This window comes from Melopsittacus undulatus, chromosome 12 (genome assembly GCF_012275295.1).
Source record: "Melopsittacus undulatus isolate bMelUnd1 chromosome 12, bMelUnd1.mat.Z, whole genome shotgun sequence".
Lineage (NCBI taxonomy): Eukaryota > Metazoa > Chordata > Aves > Psittaciformes > Psittaculidae > Melopsittacus > Melopsittacus undulatus.
The window spans coordinates 2,022,514-2,049,630 of record NC_047538.1 but is presented as its reverse complement, the minus strand read 5'-3'; the positions used below and the strand labels follow the sequence as shown (position 1 = coordinate 2,049,630).

The following is a 27,117-nucleotide window of genomic DNA, read 5'->3' as shown; positions in this document are numbered from 1 at the left end:
CCCTAAAGAGCACAGAGCTGCCCCAGAGCATCCCTAAGGAGCACAGAGCTGCCCCAGAGCATCCCTAAGGAGCACAGAGCTGCCCCAGAGCATCCCCAAGGAGCACAGAGCTGCCCCAGAGCATCCCTAAAGAGCACAGAGCTGCCCCAGAGCATCCCTAAGGAGCACAGAGCTGCCCCACAGCATCCCCAAGGAGCCCGGAGCTGCCCCAAAGCATCCCTAAGGAGCCCAGAGCTGCCCCACAGCATCCCCAAGGAGCCCGGAGCTGCCCCACAGCATCCCCAAGGAGCACAGAGCTGCCCCAGAGCATCCCCAAGGAGCCCGGAGCTGCCCCACAGTGTCCTTGTGGAGCCAAAATCTGCCCCACAGCTCTGTCTGGAGAGCTCAGCGCCTGTCCCCAGGGAGTGTGGGCTCAGCCCCACATCTGCCCAGCAGAAATGAGCCATTGTGGGGCCTCTCACACTCCATGGGGGGCTGCAGTGCATGGCGAAGGTCAGGGCACACGTGGCTGTGGGTCCCCAGGACGTGGCCCTGCACAAGCTGTGTCTGGGGGATTGCCAAAAGGCTTTGGGGTTGCTGAGAACTTTCCAATTGGCTTTTTCCTAGCAGTGCTACCACAGCAGAGAATCTTGTTGTGGTTGTTGCCCAGCAAAGGGCCATTCTGGGGACGACCAGGGTTATAGTTCTATACAGCCCCTATATATGAGGGGGTGGAGGGGGTGTTGTGGCATCCCCGGTGCATCCTCTGCAAAGCTGAGCTGTGCGCACAGTGTGGAAGGCAGCAAAAAGCCCATTTCCACAGTTTGGGTTACAACAGCTCTGCTCAGGGATTACTCCGGAATCATGGAATGATTTGGGTTCTAAAGGGCCTTAAGATCATGCAGTTCCAACCCCCTGCCCAGGCAGGGACACCATAATATAACTAAGATCAGGCTGTGCTTTCAATATAGGATCTGCAAGCGGCTCGGACTGAAGCTGAGCAGGACCCGGTCAGGATGGGGTGTCCCATGCCCGGGGGCAGGGATGTGTTGCTCCCGTATCCAAGCCCTCAGCTCCAGGAGCCCCTCTCCCCACACCCCCGAGCTGTCAGCTCCTTACATAAGGTTGCGTCTCCGCCCGAGCTATCACGGGGGAAAGCTGGAAACAGGAGGAGAAGGGGATGGGGAAAGCACAGCCCCCCCACAAGGGTATTTTTAGGCTGTGTGTGACAGTGACAGCTCCAATCCCCCGGCAAGGCGCTGAGGCTGCATCCTGCCCCATTCTGCTATGGGGTGCATGTCCATGTGTCCCTCACGCTGCTCCTGAGGAGGGGAAGAGGCTGTTTGGGGTGGTGGGTCCCCAGCAACCGCAGGGAGAGGAGGGAGGACTCGGCCATCTGGATCCTGGCTTTTCCCACTGGGATTCTGGGTTTCTGGCATGCAGGCAGTGTGCAGGCAGGCAGGCACCGCCATCTACAGCTGATGTTCCATGTGCTCTTCCCCCAGATCCTGGGGGTTTTGGATGTTCCTACCCCAGGCCCCTAAAACAGGGGCTGCCCACTTGGTGTTTAATCAAAACCTCAGTGCCCCCACAGCAAACATGAACTGGAGTGGCACACTGGGTTTGTTAACCCTCGTAGGCGGTGGCACTACACGTGATTTGTGGCAAAATGAGGGATTTGGGAGTTTTCCTTTTGTGGATTCAGTGTTGCAGATGAGTGGGGGGCAACAGGATCCCAACCCCAACCTTGATCATAGCTTGGGGTGATTTCCCACTGCTCCAGGGCTCATCAGCGCAGCCTTATCCTTGTAATGACCTGAGACAAACATGCTTTTGAGCCTGTTTTATTACTTTGCACCCTATTTTGCTATCCCAGCTCAAGCCACAGCATGTTTCCTCCCCATTCTTGTGTCCTGGTGCAATACAGTCCCAAACCAACGTTGTGGATGATGGCAGAATCACTTGTGTTCACACACAAACCCACTCCCTGGCACTGGGTGCCAGTGTGGCTCAAATTCTGCAGCCCCTGAGAATCCTCAATATGCTTTATTTCCCCCCACCATGTTTTATAAGCCAAGTAAGGGCCTGCAGGTTTAGGAAGCAAACCCTTGGAGTCCAACTCCTAACAGAAGAGCTTCACTGTGTCTCCCAGCCAAGCACCAAGCCCATTGTGAGGACTCATCTCCCCCCCCACACCTCTGGAGCATGATGTGAGCCCCCATCAGCTGTACCATCACCTTTAAGCCCTGGCTCTGGCCCCCAAGTTGAAGCACCCGCTCACTCAAGCTCCCTCCCCTCCCCCAGACCCAAGCAATGAGGTGAGAACGCCCCTTTGTGAGAGGAGAAAAGCTCCCCCCTGCAGGCACTGAGTTTAACTGTTGTAGAGAGGAACCACCCTGGCGATGCCCTGCCGGCAGATGGGGCACCGCCGGGGCTCAGGCAGCGCCTGGTAGCACTCGTTGCAGGAGCACACATGCCCACACTCCAGGAACACGCAGGATTTGGTGTTGCTCAAGCAGATGACACAGGCATTTTTGAGTGTCTCTCCCCCCTCCACGTTCATTTCCCTCATGAGTCGCTCCTGTGCCTGCCGGAACTCATCCTGCATCTGCCTGAGGTGCTGCCGCTCGCGGTGGTGCTGGTATTGCTTCCGGAGGATGAAAAAGAGGATGGCACAGGTAGCGAAGCCAAAAACCACAGTCAGGATTTTCCAGAACCGGACGCTGGATTCTTGTCTATGGAGCAAGGAGTCAAAATCCATGGTGCTCAGGTAGTAGGGCATGCCCTGCTTCGGGGGCTGCAGCTTGATGGTGGCGTTATCCAGGACCAGCTCACCCACCCCAGTCAGCGCCGTGCCCACCTTCAGCATCTGCTCTGTCTCCTGGATGCCCTTGGGGCGCTCCCCGCTGATGTAGTGGCCGATGACATCCGTGAAGGACTGGACAGAGGGGTGGAATTTCTCATACACTGTCTCCAGGCTGAGCTCAGCTGCATCCAGAGGCTTCATCACCCTCACGGTGATGCTGGTCGCGCCTTCCTCCGCAGGGACCAGGTCAAAGGGAGTTGTGTTGGTTCTCTGGTGGATGATCTTCTCATAGTCATTCCTGGAGAAGGGGATGAAGCAAAGGTGAGGGTTAGGGTGTCCCCAAAGGCCTGTTTTGGGGATTGACAGACATGATCATCATCATCAGGGGATGGAGCACTTCCCGTATGGAGGCAGGCTGAGAACATTGGCACTGTTCAGCCTGGAGAAGAGAAGCTGTGTGGAGACCTCAGAGCAGCTTCCAGTGTCTGAAGGGGGCTACAAGGATGCTGAAAAGGGACTCTTCATCAGGGACCGGAGTGACAGGACAAGGGGTGAGGGGTTCGAACTGAAAGAGGGCAAGTTCAGGGTGGAGATAAGGCAGAAGCTCTTCCCTGGGAGGGTGCTGAGGCGCTGGCACAGGGTGCCCAGAGAAGCTGTGGCTGCCCCATCCCTGGCAGTGTTCAAGGCCAGGTTGGACACAGGGGCTTGGAGCAGCTGCTCCAGTGGAAGGGGTCCCTGCCCATGGCAGGGGTTGGACCTGGATGAATTTTAAGGTCCCTTCCAACCCAAACCAGTCTGGGATTCTGTGATTCTATGTTAGAAATTATGGCAGTGCCTGGGAATGGTCACATAGGAATTAGGGCTGGTGTGGGTCCAGGTCTGAAGCACCTCCATCAGTCTGCCCATGTGTGATGGTATTTCAGTGTGTCCGACCTTCTGGGGCACTCTGGCTGCTGCAAAAGCTGGAGGTCTGTGTGCACTGGGCACATACCAGAGGTGTGTTGTTCGGTTCCACACCATCTTGTGCTCCTGCAGCGTCAGCCGCTGCACGACGCCCTTGCAGTTCTCCACAAACTGGCTGCTCAGGGTCTCCTTCACGGACTGCACCACCCCTGAAAGAGAAACACAACATGTGTGTGAGCTGCTCCCCAGCTGCACATGGGTATGGGCAGGATCTCAACATGATGGGGAGCACAGGAGGCAGGAGGCCATGGAATATGCTGTCCAGAGCCAGTGCCCACCTGATAGGGGGAATATAGTCTGGGTTGGAAAGGACCTCAAAGCTCATCCAGCTCCAAGCCCTGCCATGGGCAGGGATACCTTCCACTAGAGAAAGTGCACAAGGGGGAGGATGTGCCCCTAACCCCCCTCCCCGTACATGTATATATATATACACACACACATATATATACACACATACACACACACATATATATACACACACATATATATATATACACATATACACACACAAACATATATACACACACACATATATATACATATATACACACACATATACACATATATATACACACATATATACATACACACATACACACACATATATATACACATATATGTACACACACATATATATACACATATATGTACACACACATATATATGTATATATACCCGTGTAGGTGCATGCAGTAGGCCCTGTCCCTACCTTCGATGACCGCGTAGGGCACGCAGCGCCCCGGCGCTTCCAGCAGCACCGCCCGTAGGTCCCCGTCCAGCCGGACCCTCCTGGCGCCCTGCGGGGAGGCAAACGGAGCCCGCAGCTCAGCCGGTAGGACCGGGCCGCGGCTCCGGGGCAGGGACCAGGCCGCGGCTCCGGAGCACGGACCAGGCCGCGGCTCCTGCCCGGGCCCGTGCGCTCCCCCGGGGACCCCCGTTACCCACCTCGAGGCCTCTGGCGACGCGGGCCCGGTGCCGGTACACGGAGCAGACGAGGGCGGTGAGTGCGGTGCTGGCAGCCAGCAGCGCGGCCTGCGCCAGCGACGGCCGCCCGCCGCCCTCCATGGCCGCTGCTGTTACCGCGGCAACCGGCCGCGGGTGATGACGCACTCAGCGGCGCTCTGCCGGTGACTCCGCCACCATAGAGACGCTGGGTCCTCCACGGCGGGCGGGGGGGCTCAGCTGGGGATGGATCGCAAAGACCCCCCCCAAAAGGGCCTTGTTTCGGGGACCCAACCCCCGCCCCATAGCCCCATGGGGCTGGAGGGGTCTGTCTATATCCCGGCCTCTATCCCGGCTCCCCGATGGGGGGTAAATCCAGCGTATGGGGGGAGCAGGACAGATCCAACCCCCCCCCGGGGTTGGAGAGGGGACAAGCTCCATAAGCTCCAGCCCCACAAGCCCTGGATCCCATCAGGATCTTGGTATGGGGCTCAAATCCTAACACCCCCTCATGGCACTGGGGGTAACCCCAGCATATCCTCCCCCTGCACCCCTAAGAGCCTGGGGGGGGAAGCCCAAATCCCACCCCCTGCAAAGCCTGGGGGGTGTCAGGACAAAGCCCCCTCCCTTCTATGGGTCCAAACACCAGCTCCATAACGCCTTGGGGAGCACCGTGGCAGCAGGCCCCCATCATAGCCCCAAAGTCCCCCTCGTTTTGAAGCCATGGCTGTGCATGGGGGTCTATAGGGAAGCAGCCCCCAGACCCATTTCAAAGGGTCTGTCTTGTACAGCCCATGCAGGATCCTTGCCAGCCCTGTGCCGGGGGGGACACACACATACAGAGACCCTGCTCCCTCCCCTCCCATTCCCTTTGCTATTGCTTATTCTGGAAAAGCAGCAAAACAGGAGGAAAAAAAAGTGATTTTGGGTAAATTAATTGATTTTCAGGCCCTGGTGCTGCTTTTGGGGTGGGAAGTGGGGGCTGTGGGCAAACCCCACTCTGCAGTGGGGGTCCAAGCGGCCGAAACCCCTCGCAGCTTTGTGCCACCCCCAGCTCTATATAGATATATAGACATATAGATATATATAAAAGCAAGTTGCCATGGCTACGGTGAGAGCTCTGCCAGCCTTGGTGCTGCAGGGAGGGTGCAGAGAGCACTGGGTGCCCCCAGCCCGCTTTGGCTCCCCTCTGGAGGGGTAAATTCGGTTTAACCCCCCCGTTTTCCTCGGTGCTGAGCTTAACTCTTCCTCTCCCATGGTGCAGGCGAGACACAGGCGCTGCTACACCGCAGAAAACACACGTGGGTTTATTATGGCTGCTGTGGAGGAGGCACGGGAGCAGGTTTGTGTATGGGAACAGGAGGGTGCATCACACACCCCCCCCCAAGGGCTCTGCCTTGCGAATGAAGCCGCTGTCTTGTCCACATCCATCCCCAAGGGGGGTCCAGGTTCAGCCGGTGCCCGCCATGGGGTGAGCGTGGCTCAGCACACCATGGAGGCTGCAGCCCCGCATCTCCCTGGCCAGGCGCAGCACGGCTGCACGCTCAGCACCATCCCCCGGCAGTGCCCCGCTGCCGAAGGCCTCATCCTCCTCCTCCTCCAGGATGGAGCTGAGGCGCGGGGCACAACGGGTGCGCTCAGCCGGCGGGCGGTAGGGACACTTGGCATTGAGCAACCGGCGCAGGGGCACCAAGGGCACGATGGCATCACCCAGGAGCTGCTGCTGGACGTGGCGGAAGTCATTCTGCCTCTTGAGCCGCTTGAATTCGTTGAAGGCGGACGAGGAGGTCTGGTAGAGGAGCAGGGCCATGGCACGTGCCTTGTCGGCCTTGGACACGAGGACAGCGTGGCACCGCAGCACCACCGCCTTGTTCTTCACTTGGTGCCTGTAGACCCAAGCGAACACCTTGGGGTGCCGGCGGTCGGCGGCGCAGTAGGTGATGCGGTGCAGGAGGTACGCGTGGCCTGGCCGTCGGGCCCCCTTCTCGCACGGGCTCATGCGGATGCCTTGAGGTCCCAGTGTCAGCTTCATCTTCACCCCACCGGCTCCTGCGTCGCTCTTCGCCCATATCTTGCCCACCGCCTCCTCCGTGCAGCCCTCACCCTTGGCGTGCAGGGTGACGGCGTTGCCCAGGTACCTCACTGTGTACGTCGGGTCCTCTTTGTTCAGCTCCACTTTCTGGCGCTTGCCACGGAAGACGCTGCCCAGCCGCTCCAGCGGGCATTCGGGCAGGAGGTCCGGGCAGGAGCGCAGGAACCCGGCCAGCAGCGCAGCGTAGCTCAGCCCCGGCCCCAGGCTCTTGCTCTTGCACTTACGTTCGTTCTCCACCAGCACAAACTTGCTCCGGCGCCAGGGCAGCATCTCCGCTGTGCCCAGGGTCGCTCCACGCTCCTCTAATCCCGGCCGCAACAGCCCCCACCGACCCGCTTGCAAGCAGAGAGGGTCCCCACGCACCCCCCCGCACCCCAAATCTGGGTTTTGCGGGGTTGTCCCAGCACCCCCCCACCCAGGGGGGGTGGGTGTGTGTGTGTGAAGCCCCTACCCCAGCGCAGTGGGATGTGGATGCCGTTATCCCGGTGCCGTCTGCTCAGCGGAGGATGCGGAGACGCTGCTTCCTGCGCCTGCTGGAGGGATCGGCGGCTGCGGGGATGCAGCTCTCCGCGGGCTGCTCCACCTCCCCGCGTCGCCCCGGCCCCGAGGATGCGGGGAAACGCCGGGAAACGTCGGCAAACGTCCCCCTCCTCCCCGTGCGCGCCGCCGGACGCGCGCCCGCTCCGTGCTCGGTAAGGAAATAACCACACTCCTCCCTGCATCCCTGCAGCAGCAGGACCCCGGTGCCAGCCCCAGGGGGAAATCAGGGCAGGATGCAGGGGGTGATGTTGGGGAGGGTTGGATGTCAGCTTCTGGCCCTGCTATGAGGAAAGAAGGGGGGTTCTCCCCAGACCTGAGTGTTGCACAAGGGGTTTGCAGATCCTGAAGGTTTGCTGGTGTTTTTTGCTCCAGAAACCTCATTTTTTACCCCGTTATACCAAAGTCATCCAGACCTCCTTGCTACTCCTCTTGGCTTTTCACTTGTTGCTTTTTTTAACATCTGAGGCCTTGGGACAATTTTTCTATGGAGAAAATGAAATGTTGCCCCACAGAACAGCCTAGAGGGAATTTTGGGGGAGCTCTGTGGGGGTACCTGTGGGTTCTCAACCCTACTGTGGAGCCTGAGGGTGTTCAGGGTTCACCTCTTAGCTCAAACCCTGTTTTCCACCTATGGGGATTCTTGTGGATGCAGCAGGGGGACCCCTGGGCTTGGAGACACATCAAGAATCCTTGGGATTGAAACATGGGGAGGAGAAAGGGGTAAAACAACAGATTTAGTCCAATTTAGTCTGGGTTTCTTTTCCTCACCCAGGTTTTGGGGGCATCACACCACATGACAGAGTACACGAGCATCTGTGGTCCATTTCAGTTGAGAAAACAACCACGATTTGGCCTTGGAAAGCTGAAAATAAAGCTCTGCTCTGATTCGGGGCTGCCAAATCTTCTTCTAGCTGCCTGTTGCCTACCCTTGCAAGTAGGTATCTGTTGTCATTAGGTTTCAGGGTGAACAGTGTGCAGAAGGTGCGTTGCACCATTATCTCATTATGGGACATTATGGGACAATACTGATGTCAGCATCCTGGATTTGGTTTCTTGGGGTTCCTGTGTCCTCTCACTGTCCCACACTCCATTCTCAGCTCAAGGCATTTGTACCACACCAGAGACTGCTGCCAGTTCAGTTCCATGTCCCAGCCTGTCGTGGCTTGTCAGCAGCAACCCAGCACCAAGATCTGCTCCCAACACCAGCAGGGAAGTTCAAAATCCTCCCCAAATCCAGCAAACTGGACAAAACCTGCAGTAATAAATCAGTGAGGGCTGGAATACCCATTTGTGCAGCCAGAAAATGGGGCAAGAAGCTCCTCCAGCAAGGGAGAGGAAGAGATATCTTTAATTAAAGAGCAATTTGCTATCAGCCCAGCATCCTGGGAGTGCTTTACCCCATGGGGGCTGATTCCCATGGAAGCACCAGTAGAACTGGGGTTGAGGGTATCCCAAAATGGGTTTTATCCGCTCTACCTTCAGCCAGCTTTCCCTGCTGCCTGCAGCAGTAGTTAAAAGGAGTGGGAATATGTGGTGTGTATATATATATATATATTAATTATATATATTATTCCTCCTGTTTTCAATCAAATGAATGTATTTCGTTTGATCTCACTGATCAGTACCTGTTGTTTCTTCCCCCGCAGAGGTGATTTAATGACATTTTCACTGTGAAGCAGCACAACCAGTTTTCAACTGTAAATGAAAGGAAAACAACGCATTGAGGCGGCAGCAGTGGGAAAATGCTCCGCTGGGATGGAGAAAGGAGGAGGTACAAAAGGGACAAAGTGGAAAGCATGAGGCAGCAGATGGGGAGGGGACAGGGGACACCCTGAGTGTGATGCTCGGAGGGTCAGGGCTGTCCGTAGGGATGCTCCTCAAGGTTCACTGCCGGGATAACGCCCCGTCAGTGCTGCCCAACCTCTTTTCCAGGCGAGGAAATATTTAACCACGGCGTCAGCGGGCAGGGCAGGCAGGGGCAGGAATGGAGGGTGACAGGCAGCGCCCAGCCCCTGCTGCTCCCCTGACAGACCACCTACAGCTCCTGCTGCACCGCAGCCGGGAGGCCAAGAACTGCGCCTACTGCCCCTACAGCCGGTTCCCGGTGGGCGCTGCGCTGCTCACAGCCAGTGGGGAGATCTTCACCGGTAAGCTGAGGCTTGTGACCCCTCTTCTTGTGTTTTGGGGTCCCTTTGGCCATGCATGGGGTGTAAAGGGGTTGGTGTGAGGTGCTGCACCTCCCCGAGTCGCCTCTTTGGCAGTCACCATCCCAGAGCAAGCCAAACATGGCAGTGAATGGGAAGAGAGGGGAATGTGTTGGGAACAGCCCAGGATGGGGTGTTGCACACTAAAAATGGTGGGGTTTCTTTGCACATTCACTAATAAATAGCTCACTTGGAGGGTTTTGGGGTGGCTGAGTGGGTGCTGGGTGCTTCCCAACAGGGTGCAACGTGGAGAATGCCTGCTACAGCCTCGGGGTGTGCGCTGAGCGCACTGCCATCCTGAAAGCCATCTCCGAGGGGCACACCAGCTTCAGGGCCATGGCCATTGCCAGGTAAGGGCACAGCGAGGGAGAGGAAATGGGGGGGGGGGAGTGGGAAAAACTTGCATGCACCCAAGGGGCAGCTTCTGCTGCAGTGACCCCCATGTTCTACTGGGGGGATATAGGTTTCTGCATGGTTATTTTGGAGGAAATGGGGGGAAATGTGCTGTAGCTCTGTAATTATTGGTGCAGGAAGGTCTTCTGCAGGTGTTCACCCCCCACCTCTGATCATAAGACTGAGCTCTGTGCCATTCTCCTTTGGCAGTGACGTGTGCGACACCTTCATCGTACCCTGTGGTGCCTGCAGACAAATGATGAGAGAGGTGACAGCGCACGCGGGGCTCCCGTGTCTCATCCCCTGACCCCAGGAATCTCCCCTAAACCACCCCGAGGTGCAAACACAGGGGTTGCAACCCCCTGTCCCCAGCCCCAGGCTCCTGAAACTGCACATTCCTCTGGAAAAGGGTTTTCCTCCCTGTCCTTTGGGAGCAGGTGCCCAGGATAATCCATTAACTCACCCTTCCCAGGGGGTTTATTCCTGCTGGGATATCCACGTGCAGAGTCTGGCTCCGGAGCTGTTGCCATGACTTTGGCAAGCCTGAAAATGAGGGGTTTCCTGCAAAAGCCAAGCTCCAAGTGGAGCCCATCCCACTCTCACCTCACTCCTCCCAGCAGGCACCCCGGCCCCTGCAGCCCATTTTGGGATGGTTAATATTTAATGGATGGCAGGGCTCAGATTGAAGACCAGATTCAGCAGGTTTGAAGGCATCAGGGCTCACCCGGAGGGAGCAAACTCACACATTGCGAGCCCAAAATACCCCCCTGCAGGAGGTGATACTGAAAAGCTGACCCAAAACACATGCAATAGAGGGAGGGGGGGAATGCTCTCTGTGAATGTGGCCAAAAAGGGCTCTGGAGCAAGCTGCTCCAGTGGAAGGTGTCCCTGCCTGTGGCAGGGGTTGGAACTGGATGAGCTTTAAGGTCCCTTCCAACCCATTCTATGATTCTGTGATTGTTTGGGTAATTTGAGGAAGAAATGAAGGTTTTGCACAGGCACTTCTCCCCTCTCTTCCCCTCCAGTTCGGCACAGATTGGGATGTCTACCTGACCAAAGCAGATGGCAGCTACATTGTCAAGAGGCTGGAGGAGCTGCTGCCTCTCTCCTTCGGCCCCGAGGACCTGAAGAAGGTGTGAGCAGCATGGCTGCAGCAGCCGTGGCTCTTTGGCAGCAGGGGAGGATGGTTTTCCCCCAATTGCCTGGTGTGTAAGCAGATTTTTGGGGACAATGTGATGGGAAATGCATTTATAGTGTTAAATTAACCATTCCTATTGTCATCTTCTGATTCAGCACTGAACAAATGAAATCAAACTGTAGAAATGCCATATTATTAGGAAAGAAAAGTGTTCAGGTACTGCTGCAGGCGAGGAGGTAGTTCACAGACAGAGTTTGATGCACAGCTCAGGCTTGGGCTTGTTGGTACAGAAACCACTCCTAAACTGTGCAAAGTCATTGTAGAGGAAAAAAGCTGAATGTTTCAGCTCCAAAGGAGAAGTGAAAGCAAAAAGGAAAGGCTCCATCAACCCCAGCAGTTATTAGTAAGCCAGTTCAGATTAGGTGACATGCTGGAACTGGTTATCACACTGAGTGTGTCCTTTGCTCGCTTCTCTCCAGCTTGTTTTCTTTGCCTTTATTCAGTTTGTGGGAATGAAGGGGGAAGGGAAGTTCTGAGGGCTTTGGGAGGGTTTTCCATCTCCAGAGTAATGCTGCTTTCTGATTGTACTATTAACTGAATCATGCACAATGACAAATGAATGTGTGACAACTCCCAGCTAGCACGCTGCCCATGCCCAAGTGAAATAAAAGCAATCCTGGTTTATCTCCTGTGGCTGCAACCAATGATTAATCACAGGGCAGGGGAAGTGGGTGCCGGGGCAGAGCAGGAGGGTGCTGGTGCTGCAGGTAGGGCATGGCCAGGACACTGCATGGCCCAGTGTGGCCAGGGCAATGCTGTCCACACAGCCAGTGCCCTCCTGCCCTCCCTTGCATGGGCCATGCCCAGCTCTGACCGGGGATATGAGGCTGCTGAGGCGCTGGCACAGGGTGCCCAGAGGAGCTGTGGCTGCCCCATCCCTGGCAGTGCTCAAGGCCAGGTTGGACACAGGGGCTTGGAGCAGCTGCTCCAGTGGAAGGGGTCCCTGCCCGTGGCAGGGGTTGGAGCTGGAGGAGCTTTAAGGTCTTTCCAACCCAAACCAGGCTGGATTCTATGTGCCCTTGCACAGGGCTCTGCCCAGGACAGGGCTCTGCTCCGGGTGTCCCGTGCTGTGCCCGGGGCAGTGCTGTGCTCCTTGCCCTACCGAGCCCCGGGCACACCCAGCTTGGCCTGGATGCACGGGGCAGGACCTCGGCTGCGCTCGGCTCCCCGCCCGCAGGGCCCGGGCTGTGCCCAGGACAATGGGCAGGTGGTGCCGGGCTCCGTGCCCCTCTCCGTGCCCGCTTCACGCCCCGCCCCCTTCTGCTCCAGCCCCGCCCCCTTCTGCTCCAGCCCCGCCCCCTTCTGCTCCAGCCCCGCCCCTCGCCCCTCGCCCCGCCCCTCTCCGTTGCTCTGTCCCGCAGCAATGGCGGTTCGGCTCCTCCTGGCCCGGGCCCTGCGGCTGCTCCCCCGGTGCCGCTTCCGCTGCGCCCCCCGCCCGGAGCCTCGCCCCGAGCCCCGCTCGGTTCCTGCCCCATCCCCGTCCCCATCCCCATCCCCATGGAGGCCGTGGCTGTCTTGGCTGCCCGCCGCCCGCCGCCTGCTGCTGCCCGGCCCGGCCCGCGGGATGGCGGCCGCGGCGCTGCGGGGCCGCGGCGGGGCCTGCCTGGCGCTGGCCATGGCGCTGGGGCTGGTGGAGCCGCGTCTGGAGGAGCAGCGGCGGGCGGAGGCGGCCTGCAGGCACATCCAGGTGCGGGGAGCCGGGGCTGAGGGGCCCGGAGCGGCGGCACTGAGCCCGGGGGGGGGCAGTGGGGGTCAGTGCTGTGGGGAGCCTCACAGACACTCCTCATGGAGGGCAGTGGGGGGGTCAGTGCTGTGGGGAGCCCCACAGGCACCCCTCATGGAGGGCAGTGGGGGGGTCAGTGCTGTGGGGAGCCCCACAGACACTCCTCATGAAGGGCAATAGGGGGGTCAGTGCTGTGGGGAGCCCCACAGGCACCCCGCATGGAGGGCAGTGGGGGGGTCAGTGCTGTGGGGAGCCCCACAGGCACCCCGCATGGAGGGCAGTGGGGGGTCAGTGCTGTGGGGGGGGTCCCACAGACACCCCATAAAAGGGGGTACTGGGGAAACCTCCTAGTCAGCAGCCCTAAAGGTGATACTGGAGGACCCTCATTGTGGGGACCCACTCAGTCCCTGTCCCCCACAAAGGGAGTGGGTCCTGGCCCTGGTGATGGATGTCTCATGTCCCAGAGGCTGGTGCTGAGCCCGCAGGTTTGTCCCCTCTTCCCGAGGCAGGCGGTGCTGGCAGGGCCCCAGGACGGATGGTGCTGAGCAGATTTCATGGGTAAAAATAGACCTTTGGTGCTGGGAGCCAGCGCTCACTGCTAGCCAGGGACCGGCACTTCCCACTGAGGATCTGCCTCTCCCTCAGGTTTCCCAGGATGCTTTCCCTCCCCTGCCCTTGCTGGGCAGTTACCTTTGCTGTCTTCCCCTTCCACTGCCCCTCCTGGGGCACATTCCTCAGCCAACCACTGCAGGTGACAGCTCTGGTACCACCAGCCCCATAGGGCTGTGACTGCTCTGTGCTCTCCTGTGCTTTGTTCTCTCACATCTTCTTGTGCCCATCCCATCCCTGGCAGTGCTCAAGGCCAGGTTGGACACAGGGGCTTGGAGCAGCTGCTCCAGTGGAAGGGGTCCCTGCCCGTGGCAGGGGTTGGAGCTGGAGGAGTTTTAAGGTCCTTCCCAGCCCAAACCATTCCATGATTCCATGATTTAGTTAGTCTTGCCTCTACCAAACATATTTATATTCGGGATTAGCAGATTAATTCTCCTCCCCATTCCTCCTTTTCCTGTGCATCCTCAGCACCTTCGGGAAGGGCACCTTTGGTAAAGACTGTTTTAGGGCTTATTTGTTTCAGAAAAAAAAGACATTATTTTCTCTCTGGTTGCAGTGATTTGAACCTAATGATTAGAGCCTACTAATGTCTTTCCAGGTTGGTCCAGCCCAACAGGATGCAAGATAATGCTTCACCAGTGGGAGAGTTCTCCTTCCCTGGGAGTTCTTGAATAACCAAGTGGGGTTTTTATCATTTCTCCCTCCTTTCAGACCGTGTTTGTTGGGAGGAACAAGCCACAGAAAGATCCCCTGAGCTGCTTCCGCTGGCAGGGCTTCAAGCTGGAGGAATATCTCATCGGCCAACCCATCGGGAAGGGCTGCAGCGCCGCAGTGTATGAAGCAGCTATTCCTTTCTCCCAGCGTGGTCAGGGCTGTGTGGAGAGCAGGCACCTCGCAGGGCATGGCTCAGCTTCACAAGCAGCAGAAGAGGAGCCCGTAGTGAAACACCAACCGAAGGAGGCTTTTCCATTAGCTATCAAAATGATGTGGAACATTTCGGTAAGGAGTTGGTGCCTCGTCTGTCACTGGGAAAGTCTGGAATCTGTAACGCTGAAGTGTTGAAAGTGCTAATTATGTAGTGTACGATGAGCATGTCAAAACAAAGCTGTTGATAAGTGACACTGGAGACGTCCATTGTGGTGAGCAATCCCAGAGCAAGGTAATTAAACATTCGTCATTCCTCTGGGATCAGCATCGAGAGCTGCTGCTGGTGGAGTTGTTGGTTATGGAGGTGATGGGTTTGGGAGAAGGCTTTTCTGGAGCTGACTGTAATGGCAAGGGGTAAGGTTGGGAAAGCCACTGCTGCCACTGCTTCAGGAATCAGTGTCCTTGTCGTTGTCAGGACAGAGAGAGGTTTTCCTTCTGCCAGGTGCAGCCGAGTGAGGCTGTAGTCAGGGCATGGGGCAGTAAGCTGCATGCTGGCTCCCTTGGCCGTGAAGTGGGTGGATGAGATCTGTGCTCACCTTTCCCAGCCCGTGTGACTCTGGTGATCCAGCCCCAACATGTGGCTGTTCCCCATTTCACAAGCTCCATGTGGCTTTTTCCGTGGGAGAGGTTTCATAGCACTTGATGTGACAGTTCTAAGAGAGTCTTCCAAAATGCCAATGTTTGCAATCCCTTGGGCTCCAGAAGTGCCCTGGCATTTAGCTGTGGGCCTTTCAGTCAGGTTTTGAAGCTGAAAGTGAGTGTTAGCATGCAGCTAACAGCCAAGGATGCATTTGAAGAAACAGCTGGGTTTCTTCATGCAGGTAAAGGCCCTGCCACATCCCTTGGTAAATGCTTTAAGCAGTTAGTTGCCTTCCCTGATTTTGAAGTAGAGCAGCAAGTGCCTTCGGTCTCATCTAACTGCAGATACAGCACCAGCATCAGGACTGTCTCCTTTCTGTCTCTGTTGAGGCTGGGTGGTTGTAGAGCTTAAATCAATGTGGTGTGTAATTGCTGTTGCAGGCTGGTTCCTCAAGTGAAGCCATCCTTGATGCTATGGGCCGAGAGCTTGTTCCAGCCACAGGGGTTGCCTTAGCTGGAGAGTACGGAGCCGTCCCTGGCCGCAGGTACAATTGCTATGGAAAAGGCAGTTGGTGACATGCTAATTCATTTTGCAGCACATCTGTGGTGTTAAGATGGCCAGAGGTTTCTAGAATAGCTCCTGGAAGTAGATAAAAGCAAAGTTTTGGGATTATGGTTGGGCTTGATGATCTTAAAGGGCTTTTTCAATCTCGACAGCACCTCAAACATCACTCAGGAATGGGGCTGCCTCGGGGCTTTTCCTCTGGTGTGCCTGTCTCCAGTTCTGCTGTTCAAATAGTGATTTAACACAGTCTTCTTTAGTCTGAGGAGCAGACTGTGGCGTGGTGTGTGGGGAGTACTTAGAGTTAAACTGCACTGTCTTGGGTGATGCAGTCCAGGAAGGTGTTGGGTGAGTATGCCAATAACTAGGAACTAACTGGAGACCTGCCAGTGGTCTGATGGGTGACTGGGGCCAGGCACTACCATGCTCTGTGCCTCAGTTTCTCCAAATGCAAAGTGCATATTCAACATCAAACAATTGAGTGTTTTACTTTAGAAGTGGTTTGCTTGTAAAATGCGTGCTGGGCAGGAAGGGCGAAACTTGTAGCATAGGGAAGGTGGTGAGAAAGGTGGGAAATGACTCTGTTCTCTCTCTTTCACCTGGATGAAAAGCAAGCAGACAGCCTGAAGGTGGAAAACTGCACCGAAGCTTTGAAATGACCCTGAGTTAGCTGCCTGCTTGTTCAAAAATGCATCTCTGTGTTCAGTTTGAAACAATGGAGTCCTCAGTCCAGATTGTCCCATTTACATTTCAAATCCATCTCAGCTGCCAACACATTGGTGGCACGGCGCTAGCTGAGAATGCCACAGAGCAGCCAAAGGGCTATTTGGCATTCAGCGGATGAGAGGGGAGAGGGATCTGTTTTGCAAACACAGATAGGTAATCCACCTTTCATTGTAGTGAGTGCTTCCTGCCTGTGCCAGAGAATAGAGGGTCTGAATTGATAATGCCCAATGTGAAGCTGACCTTTATTTGGTATCTGCTAAAGTAATTGTGCTTATTTTTCTTCTCTGAAGCTGTTGTTCTTTTTAAATCAGGAAGCAGCTCTGCCTTTATTAGCAGCATGGAAGAGCTGCTAGGGTTTGAATAAAATGAAAGGCTGTATGGTAAGGGTTTTCAGCAAAGCCTTGTTTGCAGTGCGGGTAAAGCACCACTGTTTCCCATTTGGCCTTTATATATAGGGAAATTCAGTTATGGCAGAGCCCTACTAGCATCCACGAGTGGTGCTGGGACCTGCCCACTGCTGTGGTGGATCTGCTTTGCATCAGCGTGGGAAACCAGTTAGGAAATGGGCCATGAGGGCAGAGAGGTTTCTGTCCCTGTTCTTTCTAACTGAATGGTTTCCAGGATGTGAACCTTTGAGTATGTGCTTAATGTGCAGTCCTGTAATCTGCACTGGCAGCCCTAATGCTCTCTCTAAGAAGGATTTCGGTGCAGAATAAACATGTTTGCACACTGTTTTGGACCTCTTTGATGGGGAGGATGGGACTTGTTAATGAAAAGTAATTGCAGAAACAGCAGAGCTGTGTCTGATAAATCAGAGCTGACTGGGAGACCGATGGTGTCTGCACTTCTGCACAGGAAACCCATCCTTGGAAAGAAGAAGTTGCAACCTCATCCCAATATAATCCAGGTGATCCGAGCATTCACGTCCTCTGTCCCTTTGCTGCCTGGAGCCTTTGCAGACTATCCTGATGTTCTTCCATTAAGCCTGAATCCCAGAGGGATCGGTCACAGCCGCACGCTCTTCCTGGTGATGAAGAAGTAGGTACAGAGCAGCATGTTAATGTGACTCAGACTTTTTGTGAGACTCTGTGTTCTGCTGCTGCTGCTGCATGAGTCCTTGCAAAAGGTTGCACTGGGCTGCTGCCAAAAAGCAGAGTGTGCTCTTGGAAACACCTCCTGTGACCTGTTCCAAGTCCTTGAGATGTGAACTCCTGTTCAACAATGAAAACAAGCTGTTCTTTTTAATAATTACCCCAAATTAAAGTGAAAAATGTGCAGCATGTCCCCATTTGTCTGCCCTTCTGAGGCTGAATTTCACCCCTGGTCTGAATACACCGCTAGAGACAGAGCAGAATCATTGATGAGATTTATGAGTGCTCTGTGGCTTGGCTTTCTCTGTTGGGTGTTAGTTTTGAGTGGGTATTGCAGTGGCATGACCTAAAAGCACCTTCTGTTTCCCACTCTTGTTCTGCCTGTGTCTGGAGAAGCGCTCTGTCCTCTATTCCAGTGCATTTTGCTCATGCAAGCTGCATTGTTAATCTGCCTCCTCTTTCATGTAAAAGAGAACACCGCTACATAAAAACCTGCAGGAGTGACCACTGTGTACCCAGAGTCCCTGTTCAAGAGGCTGCTTTTATTCATGGTTGTTGAGCTGAGTGCTGAGCACAGTGGTGGGTGTTGGTGCAAAACAGAGGGTTTAAGAACAGCAGACAGGGCGTTGGAACTGGATGATCTTCAGTTGCTTTCCAGCCCTAACTGTTCTATGATTCTCTGTGGTGTCAGGGTGAGGCTGGGAGGTGGGAAGGCATTGTGGAGGTCAGCAGGAATTTGGCCCATACAAGTGCTGTATTCCCAGCCAGTCAGCACTGAGGTTGAACTACAAGCCGTAAGCTTCCAGGATGCTGATTCCAAGCTTTTCCTTGTTCTCACTAGTTATCCCTGCACGCTGCGCCAGTATCTGGGAGAGAACAGCCCAGATGTTTGTCTCTCCACGATGATGATTTTACAGCTCTTGGAAGGTGTGGACCATCTTGTTCGCCATGGAATAGCACACAGAGACCTGAAGTCTGACAACATCCTGGTTGAATTTGATTCTGGTATGTAGCCAAAAGCCAATGAAGTCAGGCACAGAACTGCTGTATTTGTGAAGGGGTTCAGGGAAGTTCTACCTGGGTTTGGGGGAAGAACAAGCATCAAACCCTTTGAAGAGTCTCAGGTTTGGTTTTTAGCTTACTGCTTGCTGTCACTGCAGCACTGGGGACCTCATTGATAGATGACTGTCTGTGCCTCAGGTTTTGGATCATTAAAACAGGCTTGAAAGGAACGTTGTGCTATAATCAGGTGGAGAGATGCAGCATATTGCTGAAATGATCCACTTCACAACACAGTGAACCAGCAGATGGGTGTAGAGTAATGCTGCATTTGTGATGCTGGAGATGCCTTTGCTTGGGCTCTTGGTTCTCATCTCGCTAGCTGAATCACACAGGGCAAATCTTAAAATCTCACCTCATGGTGAGGTTATGGGATGATGGGACATGGGTTGGAAGGCAAAGGGACCAACAGTGTCAAAGTTGAAAGCAGCCAGAGAGGAACTTTTCATCAGGGACCGTAGTGATAGGGCAAGGGGTGATGGGTTCAAACTGAAACAGGAGATTTAGGTTGGAGATAAGGGAGAAGCTGTTCCCTGTGAGGGTGCTGAGGCGCTGGCACAGGGTGCCCAGAGAAGCTGTGGCTGCCCCATCCCTGGCAGTGTTCAAGGCCAGGTTGGACACAGGGGCTTGGAGCAGCTGCTCCAGGGGAAGGGGTCCTTGCCTGTGGCAGGTACCACCATGTCCTCCCAAAACAGATGCTGACTCTGCTCCCCTGTGTCATTTGCAGCTGGCTGCCCTTGGCTGGTGATCACAGACTTTGGTTGCTGTTTGGCAGATGAAAGCATCGGCTTGAGACTGCCTTTCACCAGCTCTTATGTGGATCGGGGCGGCAACGGTTGTCTTATGGCACCCGAGGTACATCCCCCTTGTAGCAGTGGTTTGTGTTGCTGCTTGTCCTGCTGTCAGGATGGAAAGCTCCAGCCTCTGATGCAGACTGTGACTGGAACTTGAAAATGGGTTGGATTAAGTCTAAAAGGGGCAGAGGGGATGCATGCACGTTGCTTTGCTGGGATTTGTCCCTGAGCCTTCCCCCATGTGTACACCAATGCTCTCTGGTGTGTTCCTGTGATACCTCCTGAAAGCCTCTGCTGTCAGATCGATTTTCTACATGTTCCTCCTTATTGACATAACTTGGTCATGCAAGAATAACCTGATGTTGGTTACTGCATAACTAATGTCACCCATGGCAAGCAGCATCCCCTCAGGCAGTGCGGGAGGTCTGTGTTATGCTTGCTAAACATCTCTGCATTAATGAAGGAGGTCCTCTTGAGACCCGTGCTGAGCAGTTGTGGAACCAACACCTTGAACTCTAACGGGTGAAACGTAACCAGTCGCTGTTAGAAGCAGAATTGACCTGTCCCACAGAAAGTTTGCTTTTTGTTTTTCTCTCAGGACCCTTCCTATGTAGCTGTTGAAGAAGTTTATGCAGATAAACTTGTGTTGCAGCAGTCGTTTTTGGGTGAAGTTCAGGTGGTTGTGACATTATTTACTGTTCTCTTTGTTCTCTGATAGTAACCCTAAGAAAAGCGAAGAGACCCTTAAGTGTCTGCTTCACCTGGTCTTGCTTAAGTGCTGGTGCAGTTCATCTGCCTGTTGCCTGCCTGTCTGAAATCCCAGTGTGAGACAGCCCTTGGGAATGCTGGTCAGGAGCAATGATTAAAGCCTGGGTGCAGTGACCAGATTCCTCCCAGTGTCCCAGTAATCTGAGCAATGCCAAAGGCTATGGGCATGCCAAAAGGTATATTTAGACCAGAGATTTAGATGAAACAGCTTTGGGTTCAGTCTCTCTCCGTTATTACAATGGGAATGCTGACTCAAGCCTTGGAAATCAGTGTTAGCACAGAGCCCACACTAGAGCTGTTTGTCTGAACACCCCCATCTCTGTGGCAGGTGATCACAGCCTCGCCTGGTCCAGGCACAGTGATCAACTACAGCAAATCTGATGCTTGGGCTGTTGGAGCCATCGCCTATGAAATCCTCGGCCTGCCCAATCCTTTCTATGGCCACGGGGCCTCGTCTCTGGAAAGCAGAAGCTACCGTGAAGATCAGCTGCCCAGCCTGCCCGACCGTGTGCCCCTCGAGGTGAAGCAAGTGATAAAGATGCTGCTTCGGAGGGATCCCAACAAGGTAAGAAGATGTCTTGAAGACCTCTGTCATCTGGCTGTAGATCACTTCACCATGGAGGGCTATAGATTCAGGGGGCTGTAATCCGGATGTCATTGCAGTCTGGGTAACAAGAAAGACAAGCAAAAAGTCTTTGCTGCTGTGCCACTGCACATCAAAGATGTCCCTGAGCAGGTTCAGTGACAGGCCAAGGGGAATGGCTTGAACCTGCCCGAGGGGAGACTGAGATGAGCTCTTAAGCAGAAGCTCTTCCCTGTGAGGGTGCTGAGGCGCTGGCACAGGGTGCCCAGAGAAGCTGTGGCTGCCCCATCCCTGGCAGTGTTCAAGGCCAGGTTGGACACAGGGGCTTGGAGTGAGCTCCTCCAGTGGAAGGTGCCCCTGCCTGTGGCAGGGGTTGGAGCTGGAGGAGCTTTAAGGTCCCTTCAACCCAAACCACTTTGGGATTCTGTGATTCAGTGGATTTTTGTGTTAGGAAATTGTGGGGTCCATGCAGCTGCCCAGTATTGATAGACACACGGAGCTTTTCAGTTCGTAGGGATGATGTCTTAGAGGAGGCCTGGGGCTCTTTGGGCAGTGTGGGTGCCAATGGAAGCACAGCAGGAGCAGCTCATCCTCCCTCTCCCTCTTTTTGCAGAGACTCTCAGCCAGGGTTGCTGCCAATGTGCTTCACTTGAGCCTGTGGGGTGAAAGCATCCTGGCGACCCAGGCCCTGAAACCCGACCAGATGGTCACTTGGCTCCTGTGCCAGTCTGCAGCCACCCTGCTCACAGAGGGGCTGGTGGGTAAAAGCCTGGTGGAAACCAAGATGAAGATGTGCTTTCTGGCAAACCTCGACTATGAAGAGCTCTGGGCAGCCGCATTCCTGCTGCTGGCCTGGAGGAGTCGCTCTGAGTGCAGCACAAGCCCATGATAAATGATTCTATTAGGGCACATGGAAGTCTGTGTTTTCTGTCTGCCTGGAATCCTGCAGCACTTTAGGGAACAAACCTGCAGGCCCGTGTGTAAGAGGTTGAGTTTCTCTCCAGCATTAGCACACGCTGCTTTTCTCTCCTGCTAGAGGAAATGCCTTTGCTTCATTACTGTCTTGGTGTGAGGCTGTGCAGACCTTGCAGGTGTCCTGAGGTTTGTGGTTGCGTTTGATCACATTTGGGAATTCTGAGTTGACTTCTAAGTTGTGTGTTGAATGAAGAAGAGGGTGTGTGGGGAGGTGGCACTAACTGCTCTGTCCACTGAAGCGTCACAGATTGAAACAATACATGGGAAAAGCCAAGCCAGCAAAGGGATGTGCAACTCTCTGTCCTTAGGGAACCCGGTGGTGCCCTGAGGGTGTTGCTCCTGTGGAGTGCCAGCCAAAGCCTCCTAGTGAGGTGCTGCCTGGTAACAAGTGTCACGAGTGCTCGTTGCCAATGGGAACACACCATAAAACACCCCATGTATGTGAAGCACATTGAGCTCAAACCCCACTGAGGTTTGTGTCTTGACTGGTGTAGCCAAGTCAGGCTGTCAAGGTAGGGATAACACTGCATTAAAATGGGGCTGAGCAGTGGTGCCTGCTTAAAGAACACAGTGTAATGCTCTTGTTTTACTGACCTGGTTTTCAATGATGTAATACCCTTTGGCTGGGGAGGACACGTCAAGGTTTGAACAACAACAGTCGCGTTCAGAAACCATCATTCAGAAGCCATCGTTCGTTTTCATGTCTAGAATGGTGTTTAGAGGATCATGGGCAGGAAGTTACTGCTGCACAATAAACTGGTTTATGCTCCTCTGCTGCATGGGGTCTCTCAGCCTCGTGTGTCTGTTTGGTGGGGCTGGGCTTTAGGCTGCAGATGCATTGGGACTGCGTAGCCCTGGTTTGGTGCTGCCTTTATCGATCATCCAGCTCTTTGTGGTGCTGTCTGTGGAACATGTTCTTTTATCCCCCAAGTGGAGCTTCCTGGAAAGGAATGGACTTTGCCTCCTGAATGTGCCCATTTCTCCGGTCTGCTCCTGCAGTTCCCAGGTTAATGACATCGAATGTCAATGGCCGAGAGCCTTCATCATCCTGCACTAATAAACGTGCCACCAGCATCTCGCACACTGAACCAGGGCCTCATTCAGCAGCCCCTGAGCAGGGAGCAGACCTGTTCATGGAGCCTGGGACAGGGGTTCAGCAAAGGGCCTGGGAAATCAGGGAAAATGAGCTCTTTGGGGAGAAACTTATGGAAGAGGAAGGTGTTGGTACAGACCTGACCTGTGTCTCACTGTGGGGCCTGGTCCTGGGCACTCACTGGAGCTCTGTTTGGTGAACACTGGTGCTTTCCTGGTAGCTCCCTGCTCCCACCTGTCTGCTGTTCTGTGATCTGAGAGGGGGCTGGATCAGCAGGACACAGCTCTGATGTGCCCTGCAGCACAGGGCATTGGAAACACACATGTTCCGAATCCAAACCCACTGCATGGAGCAGGCTTTCTGCTGGGAGCATCGCCCATGATTTACCCCTCTCCTTGCCCTTTCACTGCTCCGATCACTCCACAAGCAGGGAGCAGAATCAGGAGCCAGAGCTGCCTGGTTTCAAGCATGTCAGGATCAGACCATACAGGGTTTGATCTGTGCTGGGTAACTCCAGACCCTGGAACTCACCTCAGGACATCTCTGTCCCCAAAACCGCCCTCAAACGCTTGTCCCGCAGCACTGCCTCCGCCTCTCACATCCCTGCACTTTGATCCCTGGGTAGCAGCGGGAGGCCCAGGGGCAGTGTCTGGAGCTGTGCACACTGGTGCAGCCCAGGCTCTGTGCTGCTCCCTGCTCTGCTCCATGTGGGGCAGGATGAGGCTCCTGCTGCGGACAGCGGAGCTCTGTGCTCCCAAGCTGCCTGTGACCACCGCAGCAGCCTCCTCCGGCTCCTCTCCCGCTGTGCCCATGGGGCTGCCCTGGCACCCGGCCCGCTGGGGCTCACGCTTCCATGTGCCCCCCAGCGCTGAGGCCGTGGCGCGGCCTGTGGGGATCTGCTCCATGATGAAACTGCCCGTGCAGGACTCGGCAGTGGGGCTGGATGCAGCCTTTGTGGGTGTCCCGCTGGACACGGGCACGTCCAACCGCCCCGGAGCCAGGTAAGGGCCAGCGGTGGTGATGGGGATGCAGCACTCGTCATTCCTGGCTTCGGGAATTGTGCTCGGCAGCGCTTCCCACCCGTGGCACATCCCCAGGTTCGGCCCGAGGCAGATCCGGGCTGAGTCATCTCTGCTGCGGAGGTTCAATGGCAGCACCGGGGCTGCCCCGTTCGATTCCCTGCGTGTGGCTGACATCGGGGACGTGAACGTGAACCCCTACAACCTGCCCCAGAGCTGCCGCCTCATCCGCGGAGCCTTCCAGGACATCGTGGGCTCCGGCTGCGTGCCCCTCACCCTGGGTAAGGACCCGCGTCCCCCTCATGTCCCTGCTCACCCAGCTCCCTCCCTTCACTCAGCGTGAACATGGCAGGAGGTGAGTGATGGATGTGCCCTGCACTGCTGAGCTGGGGGGGAATTCCATAGAATCCCAGACTGGTTTGGGTTGGAAGGGACCTTAAAGCTCCTCCAGCTCCAACCCCTGCCACAGGCAGGGACCCCTTCCACTGGAGCAGCTGCTCCAAGCCCCTGTGTCCAACCTGGCCTTGAACACTGCCAGGGATGGGGCAGCCACAGCTTCTCTGGGCACCCTGTGCCAGCGCCTCAGCACCCTCACAGGGAACAGCTTGTGCCTTATCTCCAACCTGAACTTCCCCTGTTTCAGTTTGAACCCATCACCCCTTGTCCTATCACTGCAGTCCCTGATGAAGAGTCCTTCCCCAGCATCCTTGTAGCCCCCTTCAGACACTGGAAGCTGCTTCTCTTCTCCAGACTGAAGTCTCTGCCAAATTACTGCCATCATTGATGCCTCTTGTGTCAAACCCGAGGCTGGCTCGGCCAAGAGCCTGTTTCTGTGCACCCCTGCAAGCACAGCCCAAAGCTCAGCCCTAAACACAATCAGCTTTTTGTTGAGCAGGACCCAAAGAGCAGTTTGTGGCCCTCTGGAAAGCCTTGAGCTTGAGTGAGTGTCCAGCATCGTCCTGCTCTGCACAGGGCATGAATTGGGGCAGTGTTCAAGCTCCTGCCTCTCACAGCTTGACATCACTGGATGAAGTGAGTGTGGCGAATGATGAGGGACAAACAAACCATCAAGTGATGGTGTCCTCAGAGGCCAATCAAACACCAGTTGATAAGCTGCCATGCTGGCAGTCCTTCATCTCTGGTCCTCCCAGGGAGGGAAGAGGAGGGAGGAAGCAGCCTGTACCTGGGAGCCTTATTTTCCTTTGGGAGTGAAGCTCTGGGGCGTATGAACAAGTGCAGGATAAAAGCAAGGATGGAAAAACATTGCTTGGGTGATGTGAGTACTGAGCACCTCCTGTGGTGTTACACCCTCTTCCCTTGTCCTGTTGCAGGTGGGGATCACACCATAACGTACCCCATCCTGCAGGCCGTGGCAGAAAGGTATGCTTCTGATCTGGAGATGTAGGATAAGGATCTGGGAAGGAGCTTTGGGAAGGTTCCTGCTTTGCCAGGATGGGGAATGATGTGGCCTCCCTGTCTTGACCAGGCACGGTCCTGTGGGGCTGGTGCATGTGGATGCTCACACCGACACCGCAGACAGAGCCTTGGGGGAGAAGATCTACCACGGGACCCCATTCCGGCGCTGTGTGGATGAAGGGCTGTTGGACTGTGGGCGTGTGGTCCAGATCGGCATCCGGGGCTCCTCCTATGATCCCAATCCTTACAAGTACAGCCGGGACCAGGTAAGTTCAGTGACGAGCTTCTTCCTTTCCCCACCATTGATATTCCCATGTCGGTAACACTCCCTTGGCTTCAGCAGGAAATGTCTTTTCTGTGCCTTGGGATGAACGCTCCCAGTGCCTTGAGCCATCGGCGGAGCAGGGAATGAGGCTTCCCCACTGGGGCAGGGGATGCTCTGCTCTGCCTGTGTGTCCCTGTGCAGGGGTTCAGGGTGGTCCCGGCTGACGAGTGCTGGATGAGGTCCCTGGTGCCACTGATGGCGGAGGTGCGGCAGCAGATGCGGGACCGGCCGGTGTACATCAGCTTCGACATCGATGGGGTGGACCCTGCCTATGCACCGGGCACGGGGACACCGGAGGTGGCTGGGCTCACACCGGCGCAGGTGAGTGGGGGGCAGCGTCTCATCCCAGGGATGGGGATGGTTTTGCTCCTGTTATAGGAGGTTGTGCTGCAAGGGAAGCATTGAGGGAGAGCACGGAGCATTTCTTAGCAGGGATGAGGAAAGGAAACCCTGATCAGGGTTTGGTATAGGGAACACTGAAACTTGAATGGAAAGTTCAGCTTAGATGTAAGGAAGAACCTTATGTCTACATCTCACATGGTGAGGCACTGGCACAGGGTGCCCAGAGAAGCTGTGGCTGCCCCATCCCTGGCAGTGTTCAAGGCCAGGTTGGACACAGGGACTTGGAGCAGCTGCTCCAGTGGAAGGGGTCCCTGCCCATGGCAGGGGTTGGAGCTGGAGGAGCTTTAAGGTCCTTTCCAGACAAACCAGTCTGGGATTCTATAGCTGATGCAGTTTGACTTCTACACTTTGGGTGCACATGGGAAAAGCAGAGCCCTGACCATTCCACTACCTCTGATGTGTTTCTTGATCCCAAACCTGTTTTCTTTCCTAGGCTTTGGAGATCATTCGTGGCTGCAAAGGCCTGAACATAGTGGGATGTGACCTTGTTGAGGTTGCACCCATGTACGACGTCTCTGGTGAGTCTAAAGACAGTGGAGAGTGAGAAGTGTGCTTGACAAAGGCCCTGACCACCGTGGTTTGGGGTTTTTCTCCCATTCTTGCCTGTTCCAGGTAACACAGCCCTGCTGGGGGCAAACCTGCTCTTTGAGATGCTCTGTGTTCTCCCTGGGGTGAAGACGATGTGAGGCAGCTCCTGCCTGCCCCAGGGGCAGGGTTTGCTCAGCTGACACTTCACGGTTGCAACCAAGCTTTGCAGTAAGGAATAAACAGCATTTACCATTAGAAAAGGGAAATCTGAAGCTGAGATGGGAGCAGATGGGATTGAACAGTTTAAGTGGTGTCCGGAGCTTTTGTTTTCCTGGGAAAAAAGCCTCTGCTTTCACAGCTGGAATTACTCACCCAGCTCAGGGGGCTCCTGACATGAGCATCACTGGTAAAAGGTTCCTCCCACTAAGATGCAGCAGTGGGAGGATGAATGTAAAGGAAGGGAGGGCACGAGGGCAGCTTTGGGCTCATTCTGGGGATAGGGGAAACTGACTGCATTTCCTGCTGGGAATAACCAGGAACCGCCCACACCAGGGGGGGTTAAACTGCTCCTGGGATCTGTTTGTCCATGAAAACACAAGAGCCACCTCATCACACATTAAAATAGTTTATTTTGGTTGTGAATCTGTCATCGTCTTAAACCGCAATGGCGCCGGTGCCTGGTCACAGATACAAAAACCAACCAAAACCCCCCCAAAACCACAAAATAAAAAAGACAAGTTTGCCAAATAAGTTAATTCCCACCTTCCCCCCTCCCCAGTATCAAAAGTGCAAAATATATGTACCTGGGTTCAGTCCTACTT

The 27,117-nt window shown here is 55.1% G+C and overlaps 5 protein-coding genes across 6 annotated transcripts; 3 read left to right on the top strand and 2 right to left on the bottom strand.

Moving 5' to 3' along the window:
* Positions 1-1,807: 1,807 nt before the first annotated feature.
* MUL1 (mitochondrial E3 ubiquitin protein ligase 1) lies at positions 1,808-4,831 on the bottom strand. Its single transcript, XM_005145437.3, has 4 exons — positions 4,694-4,831; positions 4,458-4,545; positions 3,777-3,897; positions 1,808-3,083 (listed from the first exon to the last, which is right to left on the bottom strand). Exons 1-4 carry the CDS (start codon positions 4,811-4,813, stop codon positions 2,351-2,353), a joined length of 1,062 nt encoding a protein of 353 aa, XP_005145494.2. The 5' UTR covers positions 4,814-4,831; the 3' UTR covers positions 1,808-2,350.
* A 1,141-nt stretch (positions 4,832-5,972) lies between these two features.
* On the bottom strand, positions 5,973-7,578 carry FAM43B (family with sequence similarity 43 member B). Its single transcript, XM_005145473.3, has one exon. It carries the CDS (start codon positions 7,050-7,052, stop codon positions 6,141-6,143), a length of 912 nt encoding a protein of 303 aa, XP_005145530.2. The 5' UTR covers positions 7,053-7,578; the 3' UTR covers positions 5,973-6,140.
* Positions 7,579-8,972: 1,394 nt separating this feature from the next.
* CDA (cytidine deaminase) lies at positions 8,973-11,743 on the top strand. 2 transcript variants are annotated; one of them, XM_031045757.2, is made up of 5 exons: positions 8,973-9,093; positions 9,255-9,469; positions 9,765-9,876; positions 10,130-10,187; positions 10,945-11,743. In XM_031045757.2, the coding sequence occupies exons 2-5, from the start codon at positions 9,307-9,309 to the stop codon at positions 11,056-11,058; spliced, it is 447 nt and encodes a 148-aa protein (XP_030901617.2). In that variant the 5' UTR covers positions 8,973-9,093; positions 9,255-9,306; the 3' UTR covers positions 11,059-11,743. The 2 variants fall into 2 exon arrangements, with proteins under 2 accessions (XP_030901617.2, XP_030901618.2); XM_031045758.2 differs by lacking the exon at positions 8,973-9,093 and having other exon boundaries at positions 9,101-9,469; positions 10,130-10,256.
* A 735-nt stretch (positions 11,744-12,478) lies between these two features.
* On the top strand, positions 12,479-22,292 carry PINK1 (PTEN induced kinase 1). The gene is made up of 8 exons (XM_034068473.1): positions 12,479-12,804; positions 14,161-14,448; positions 15,397-15,500; positions 17,099-17,281; positions 18,176-18,339; positions 19,121-19,248; positions 20,284-20,520; positions 21,152-22,292. The coding sequence occupies exons 1-8, from the start codon at positions 12,481-12,483 to the stop codon at positions 21,425-21,427; spliced, it is 1,704 nt and encodes a 567-aa protein (XP_033924364.1). The 5' UTR covers positions 12,479-12,480; the 3' UTR covers positions 21,428-22,292.
* Positions 22,293-23,362: 1,070 nt separating this feature from the next.
* AGMAT (agmatinase (putative)) lies at positions 23,363-26,802 on the top strand. The gene is made up of 7 exons (XM_005145476.3): positions 23,363-23,607; positions 23,704-23,906; positions 24,957-25,005; positions 25,112-25,307; positions 25,508-25,687; positions 26,202-26,286; positions 26,381-26,802. Exons 1-7 carry the CDS (start codon positions 23,417-23,419, stop codon positions 26,452-26,454), a joined length of 978 nt encoding a protein of 325 aa, XP_005145533.3. The 5' UTR covers positions 23,363-23,416; the 3' UTR covers positions 26,455-26,802.
* The last annotated feature ends 315 nt before the right edge of the window (positions 26,803-27,117 follow it).

Bases quoted from the DNA above. Each gene is read 5' to 3' on its own strand.
- MUL1 (XM_005145437.3), bottom strand. From the start codon at position 4,813: ATGGAGGGCGGCGGGCGGCCGTCGCTGGCGCAGGCCGCGCTGCTGGCT. The intron at 4,546-4,693 runs GTGGGTAACGGG...GCCTCCCCGCAG, and splicing joins GCGTCGCCAGAGGCCTCGAG to GGCGCCAGGAGGGTCCGGCT. The intron at 3,898-4,457 runs GTAGGGACAGGG...TTTCTCTTTCAG, and splicing joins GCCCTACGCGGTCATCGAAG to GGGTGGTGCAGTCCGTGAAG.
- FAM43B (XM_005145473.3), bottom strand. From the start codon at position 7,052: ATGCTGCCCTGGCGCCGGAGCAAGTTTGTGCTGGTGGAGAACGAACGT.
- CDA (XM_031045757.2), top strand. From the start codon at position 9,307: ATGGAGGGTGACAGGCAGCGCCCAGCCCCTGCTGCTCCCCTGACAGAC. The intron at 9,470-9,764 runs GTAAGCTGAGGC...GCTTCCCAACAG, and splicing joins CAGTGGGGAGATCTTCACCG to GGTGCAACGTGGAGAATGCC. The intron at 9,877-10,129 runs GTAAGGGCACAG...CTCCTTTGGCAG, and splicing joins AGGGCCATGGCCATTGCCAG to TGACGTGTGCGACACCTTCA.
- PINK1 (XM_034068473.1), top strand. From the start codon at position 12,481: ATGGCGGTTCGGCTCCTCCTGGCCCGGGCCCTGCGGCTGCTCCCCCGG. The intron at 12,805-14,160 runs GTGCGGGGAGCC...CCCTCCTTTCAG, and splicing joins CGGCCTGCAGGCACATCCAG to ACCGTGTTTGTTGGGAGGAA. The intron at 18,340-19,120 runs GTATGTAGCCAA...TGTCATTTGCAG, and splicing joins CCTGGTTGAATTTGATTCTG to CTGGCTGCCCTTGGCTGGTG.
- AGMAT (XM_005145476.3), top strand. From the start codon at position 23,417: ATGGGGCTGCCCTGGCACCCGGCCCGCTGGGGCTCACGCTTCCATGTG. The intron at 23,907-24,956 runs GTAAGGACCCGC...GTCCTGTTGCAG, and splicing joins CTGCGTGCCCCTCACCCTGG to GTGGGGATCACACCATAACG. The intron at 25,308-25,507 runs GTAAGTTCAGTG...GTCCCTGTGCAG, and splicing joins ACAAGTACAGCCGGGACCAG to GGGTTCAGGGTGGTCCCGGC.